Source organism: Galeopterus variegatus, unplaced genomic scaffold, assembly GCF_000696425.1.
Source record: "Galeopterus variegatus unplaced genomic scaffold, G_variegatus-3.0.2 Scaffold3497, whole genome shotgun sequence".
NCBI classification, from domain to species: domain Eukaryota; kingdom Metazoa; phylum Chordata; class Mammalia; order Dermoptera; family Cynocephalidae; genus Galeopterus; species Galeopterus variegatus.
In genome coordinates, this window is record NW_007729608.1 from 120,277 (window position 1) to 127,380 (window position 7,104).

The 7,104-nt window shown below is 40.3% G+C and overlaps 1 protein-coding gene across 1 annotated transcript in view; it reads right to left on the reverse strand.

Moving 5' to 3' along the window:
* Positions 1 to 7,104, reverse strand: part of LOC103600882 (engulfment and cell motility protein 1-like) — a 144,217-nt gene that overhangs the window by 41,718 nt on the left and 95,395 nt on the right. The window contains exon 9 of the mRNA XM_008585214.1: positions 3,135 to 3,239. Coding sequence (XP_008583436.1) covers positions 3,135 to 3,239 — 105 coding nt within the window. The remainder of the gene's footprint in view (positions 1 to 3,134; positions 3,240 to 7,104) is intronic.

Below are 7,104 nucleotides of genomic sequence, written 5' to 3' on the forward strand. Positions count from 1 at the left end.
ATCAGCCTACTTACTATGAAAGCAGATTATATTCCTAGAAAACATCTGTGCAATAAATGTACACACAAATCAAACTTCAAATCATATAAAACTTCAAATGTACATACGTATCAAACTTCAAATCATATAAAGTCCAAAGTTTTATGAAAAAAATTTTCTTATGGAGGGCAACATTTCTGATCATGCACCTGATCCTGAACTTTTTAGAGAAATAATTATAAAATCCGCTATATAATCAAGTTATAAATAATATTTCAGAATAGGTCAAAGTTTCTCAAATTGCATATGAAGAAAAACACATAAATTTAAAACATATTGCCTTGGAGACCTGGCATGACTTTATTCAAGGGTGGTACAATTTTTCACTGTGGAGACTGTCCTTTCTATTACAGGTTTTGGCCAGCAGCACGTCACTAGACATGGTGACAACTAACATGCTTGCACATTTCAAAGTGTCCTCTGGGGGAACACTGTTCCAGCTGAGAACCAACAGGTCTCTACTGTTTATAGAAGAAACTTCAGCCCAGACAAAAGAAACGGCCCATACTTATATCACTAGATAATGACAGTGTCAGGTCTTGAACCCATGTCTCCAGGAAGCCAGTGTCACTGAGAATCCAGTAGAGAATGTCACAGTAACAGGCATGCTCTTATCTTATTTTGAGTTCAGCCTNGGAAGGGACACTTTTGAGAAAACCATAAAGGCATCTGAGATACAGGAATGTCAAGCCAATAAAGAAAAGTGCATGTGGACAAAAAGGGCCCGTTTTTGTCCACATGCACTTTTCTTTATAGATAGGTTTGTATTTTAAGTTCCTATTAGATATAAAGTTCTATCAGGTTTCCATGGTACTAATTTCACTTATAACACTTTAGAGAATGCATTGAGGAAAACAGGCTTAAAACTTCAAATTACTTTGTGAAACATATGCTTCTTATACAATTAACAATATATTCAGCATCAATAAGTTCTAATTTTAGAAACATTCATCCGAAAACATAATTAGTTAATGGCTAATTCAATTTCTACTCAGCTTCTACTTTTCACACTCAACTCTCCAAGGCAGTAGGTATCTCCAAGGTGGTAACTCTCTATACGGTTATCTCAAAAATATCAGCCTACTTACTATGAAAGCAGATTATATTCCTAGAAAACATCTGTGCAATAAATGTACACACAAATCAAACTTCAAATCATATAAAACTTCAAATGTACATACGTATCAAACTTCAAATCATATAAAGTCCAAAGTTTTATGAAAAAAATTTTCTTATGGAGGGCAACATTTCTGATCATGCACCTGATNAGAATCCAGTAGAGAATGTCACAGTAACAGGCATGCTCTTATCTTATTTTGAGTTCAGCCTACTCTTCCTGCTTCAGGTAACCTGTTCATCATGTACCTTCTAAGCTGGTATCTAGTCATCATTTTAACAACTTGCCAACTCCCTTCCATTTACTCTCGTCCTTCCCAGATGTCAGTCTTGCGCCTATCTCATTCCCATGAGTCTGGGATCTTCTCCCTGAGGACAGGTGTCAGCACAAATCCAGGGCTCCAACTGAGCAGCCCGGATGGCCAGACTTCCATGTCACTGTCACTTTATTTTATGCTCTTATTCAGTATCCTTTGTCTTGTCCACATCAGCACTGCCCAGTCAGCAGGTGGCATCTTTTACTTTACAGAGAAAATAGAGACACCTCCACTCACAAACTAATCTAAGTTAGCAGCTGGAGTCTGACTAGCCTGTTACAAAATGCAAGAAGGCATCTGTCTTTCCTCCCCATCTCTTCCAGCTCTCTCTTTCTCTTTGTTTCTCTTACTGCATCTCCAGCATTAGACTGAACAGAACAGTATACCAGACAGAATCCAGGTCCTGCTAGGGAATAAGTCTAAAGCGGTCTTCACTAAATCTGAGGACGTGCAGGTTTTCGGTAGATAGTTCATTTCTGTTTCTTATTATTTAAGTGTAAGAGTTTTTTGTTGTAATTCAATATTTAACTATATAAAATGTTTTTCCAGTATCTATTGTATTTTTAAGTTGATCATATCGAAAACATTTTAACATTTAAATGTTAAAAATCGCTATTTCAGTCCCCCTGATTGATTTCATTTGACTTTTAAGTTTTAGTTTACTGAAAAAGCCAAAAATCTTGGGTCACTCATTGGAAGGTAATCCCGCATTTGCAAGTGTGAAATGAAAACTCAGCTGGGAACTCAGAGCATCTGCATGCTTACCCGGATGTACGCATCTTGAGTTCAGCCTCCTCTTCCTGCTTCAGGTAACCTGTTCATCATGTACCTTCTAAGCTGGTATCTAGTCATCATTTTAACCACTTGCCAATTCCCTTCCATTTACTCACGTCCTTCCCAGATGTCAGTCTTGCGTCTATCTCATTCCCATGAGTCTGGGATCTTCTCCCTGAGGACAGGTGTCAGCACAAATCCAGGGCTCCAACTGAGCAGCCCGGATGGCCAGACTTCCATGTCACTGTCACTTTATTTTATGCTCTCTTTCAGTACCCTTTGTCTTCTTCACATCAGCACTGCCCAGTCAGCAGGTGGCATCTTTTACTTTACAGAGAAAATAGAGACACCTCCACTCACAAACTAATCTAAGTTAGCAGCTGGAGTCTGACTAGCCTGTTACAAAATGCAAGAAGGCATCTGTCTTTCCTCCCCATCTCTTCCAGCTCTCTCTTTCTCTTTGTTTCTCTTACTGCATCTCCAGCATTAGACTGAACAGAACAGTATACCAGACAGAATCCAGGTCCTGCTAGGGAATAAGTCTAAAGTGGTCTTCACTAAATCTGAGGACGTGCAGGTTTTCGGTAGATAGTTCATTTCTGTTTCTTATTATTTAAGTGTAAGAGTTTTTTGTTGTAATTCAATATTTAACTATATAAAATGTTTTTCCAGTATCTATTGTATTTTTAAGTTGATCATATCAAAAACATTTTAACATTTAAATGTTAAAAATCCCTATTTCTGTCCCCCTGATTGATTTCATTTGATTTTAAGTTTTTAGTTTACTGAAAAAGCCAAAAATCTTGGGTCACTCATTGGAAGGTAATCCTGCATTTGTAAGTGTGAAATGAAAATTCAGTAGGGGACTTAGAGCATCTGCATCCTTACCCGGATGTACGCATCCTGGTGGTGCTTAGCAAAGTACAGCATGTTGTCCAGAGCCAGCATTCCAGGAGGGGTCTGCGTAAAGTCCATGGCAGGGTTCACATGGTTCTGCAATTAAAACAAAATGTTTGGTAAGGTTAACCCTTCAGCAGATTTCACCAGCCAGCAGGGATCTGGTTTCACTCCTCCAGACTGAAGGACCCCAAGGCCAGCTCCAAGTAATCCAATCTGATGACATTTTCTATCTCCACATAAACCTGCTGGGGTAGGAGTACGGACTTTTTACAAAAAGTCCCTCAGGCTCAGCAAAACCAGCTTTTATACCTGGGGTTAGGAAACCCAGCTGAAGATCAAAATATAGGATTATTCTTAGACATGTGACATGGTGACATAAGAAAATGACACAAAAATTGTATTTCTGGTGACTGTGCTAAAGTGAAACCAATAGCATTTGACGAAGGACCTGGAATGAAGCCACACCTCTGCCACTTCACTCAGAAGCTGACACCATGGCAGCCATCGCCTCTCTGCCCCTTCACTTCCTCGTCCCCACGTGTGAGGTTACTCATGGCCCCACCTGTCCCTGGGCTTTGTCAACGGTCCAGGCCTACATGTCCACAGGCCTCTGAGCACAGACACTGGACAAAATTCACATGTCCACGGGGTCCTGACATCTGCCTGCTCTCAGGGAGTGTGTCTGGCCTCTGGTCACCACACAGCACCAAGAGCCCCAAAGATAAATTAAGAGTGACAGATGTGCCTAAGGGGCCGCAGACCTGGCTGATACGAACTCTCCATCCACTCGAGATCGCCCAGCAAACAGTCTNAAGGCCAGCTCCAAGTAATCCAATCTGATGACATTTTCTATCTCCACATAAACCTGCTGGGATAGGAGTAGGGACTTTTTACAAAAAATCCCTCGGGCTCAGCAAAACCAGCTTTTATACCTGGGGTTAGGAAACCCAGCTGAAGATCAAAATATAGGATTATTCTTAGACATGTGACATGGTGACATAAGAAAATGACACAAAGTTGTATTTCTGGTGACTGTGCTAAAGTGAAACCAATAGCATTTGAGGAAGGACCTGGAATGAAGCCACACCTCTGCCACTTCACTCAGAAGCTGACACCATGGCAGCCATCGCCTCTCTGCCCCTTCACTTCCTCGTCCCCACGTGTGAGGTTACTCATGGCCCCACCTGTCCCTGGGCTTTGTCAATGGTCCAGGCCTACATGTCCACGGGGTCCTGACATCTGCCTGCTCTCAGGGAGTATGTCTGGCCTCTGGTCACCACACAGCACCAAGAGCCGCAAAGATAAATTAAGAGTGACAGATGTGCCTAATGGGCCGCAGACCTGGCTGATACGAACTCTCCATCCACTCGAGATCGCCCAGCAAACAGTCTGAGACTCTTATTTAGAGCAGCAAACCATTCTCCAGCATTCATCACTGAAAACTATCACCAAGACGTGTCCTGAAAATTCAGATCTAAATGGTGAATGATTTAAGGGAAGGCATTTTTTCGTTAAATGTTAAACAGATGAAAAAGAAATGTTAAAGAGGTATCATAGAAAACTGCTTTTATCTCATGATCCAGACAATTTGTATGAAATGACGTATTTTCATTTTGTCCCCAGAATACAGCACTTTAAAAAAATAGCCTAAATCTCTGTTTTGCCAGGGAAGTTTTGGTTAACAGCTATTTTTTCCAATTCTGGTAGAGGAAGGTCTTTTTTCTCTACTTGTTCAAGGTTCAAACAACCCACAATAATTTTCTACATTATTCAAGAGCACATCTAAACTGTCTTTCCCACGTGATTAAAAATTTTGCTTATGAGCAAATAAACAACATCTAAAATTATGGGAGAGCAGTGCTGCCTCCTGCCACAGGTCCAGTCTCAAGAGCATCCCTGTCTGTATCTATTCAGTAGGTGGTGTCAGTGCAATGATTCGAATATTTTATTTCAGCACTTTATTCTGATTCATTTATTAAAATGTTAAAAAGTTTTTAAAAATACTAAAGTAGGGCCGAGCCCGTGGCGCACTCGGGAGAGTGCGGTGCTGGGAGCGAAGCGATGCTCCTGCCGCGGGTTCGGATCCTATATAGGGATGGCCAGTGCACTCACGGGCTGAGCGTGGTGTGGGTGACACCACACCAAGGGTTGTGATCCCCTTACCCGTCACGAAAAGGACAAAAAAAAAATACTAAAGTACTACCACTAATGATAAGAAAGATATATCTCATAAAATAAATATAATCATAACAAAAATGAAAATCATTCAGCATGTCAAATGCAGAGGAGTTCAGTCTTAATTTGCTATTTATTGGATTAAGAGAGTCTGACTCATACTCAATAGTGGTAGAGAATTAAATAATCAAATGCTGGAAGTAAATAACCAGAGCTTTAGTCTAGAAAATAAAGTCCTGTAAATAAAGATTTTATAATATTTTTAATTATTTAGCAAAGGATAGTGGAACTTCCTGATTACACACAAATTGATTATTTTGACTTTGATACATTAGATTTTCACGAACCCAAGTAACATTAAAAAAAAAGTTAATTTTTGCTGAGCACTATCCAGGTGCTGGCACTGTTTTGCACGTTACATGTATGAAGTCTCAGGACACCCCCTACAGGAGGTACTGCTGTTACTCCATTTTACTGATGGGGAAACTGGCTCAGTTGAGTTCAGAAGCTTGTCCAGGAACTGGACACTTTGCTGCCAAAGAGAAGGCAATGGGCAATGTCTTCTCTAGACAATGTGTTTCAACAATCTTTTGTTCCTACTTTTTTCCTTACCACAAGTTTAGAAGTTTAATGCATTTATTTTGGTACTGCCCGCATTTAGACTTCACACAGAACGAGAAAAGAGTAACATGAATGTAGGCTAGTCAATATTTGCTGCCATGCAGCAAAGGCCAGCCTACAAAGGAGGATCAGCCAAATGCAAAAGAGAAAAACATGCCGTTTATTTCAGACCTATGTCTATTGTTGGCCTATGAAGTCTATTCCAAAAATAAATAGCCCAAAATCAAGTGAAAAAATTAGTTTCTCTGAAGCTAATTCAAACAGCCCCCAAAACCATGTGTTAGTGAACTTGACCAGGGAGAAGACACCGATGGCTCAAGAATCATCAGTTTTGTTTGAATTTTGCATCCAGGAGCCCCTTGAAGCCTCCTTCTATCAATCACGCCATCCTCGGGCACATATTGGGCTTATCAAATAGGGCACTGCTGTTTTCAAAAGATCCTTACAGTTAGGATACAATATAATTGATTTTTAGTGTTCTTTTAAAGAATGATATAGCTAATTAGCAAACAGTCCCCCCAAAATAATGCCTACCATGTGCCAGGCCTTGTGCAAAGTATCTTGCATATGGAGCTCCTAATCCTCATAAACCCCCACTGGGGAGACATTATCATTTCCTCCTTTGCCAAGAAGGAAACTGAGGCACTAAGAGTTTGGGTAGTTTGCCCCAGTTTTAGAGCCCGTATGTGGCAGAGTCAGAATGTGAACTCAGAGCACAGGTTTTAACCAGAATTTTAAAGTCTCAGGTTGTCAGTCAACTGATATGGCTGGCAATATCACAGAGATATCCACAGCAGGTCCCCATTTGCTGCGGTTCTCCTCAATCAACATTATTCCCTCAAGAAGAGTGGGCCTGGGATCCATCCTTTTTAATAAAAGCTGTAATTTCTCCACCCCTCCCAGACATTATACCAGATCAAAGCTTCTCCCCTGTTCAATAACCCATGTCCTAATTGTCTTCAACAAATAGGCTCTTACTCAACAAAAGCCAATTAAAATCCTGCCTTTGATTTTCAATGACTTGCCCTAAATTATGAAGCATCACTCCATTTTAGATGAAAAAAAATTTTTTTTTCCCTCTCTCTCTTTTTTAGCTCCAGGTATCATTTTCTCAGCCTCATCTCCTTGAAATGACTGTTGTCTTTTTTTGCTTTTAATAAGC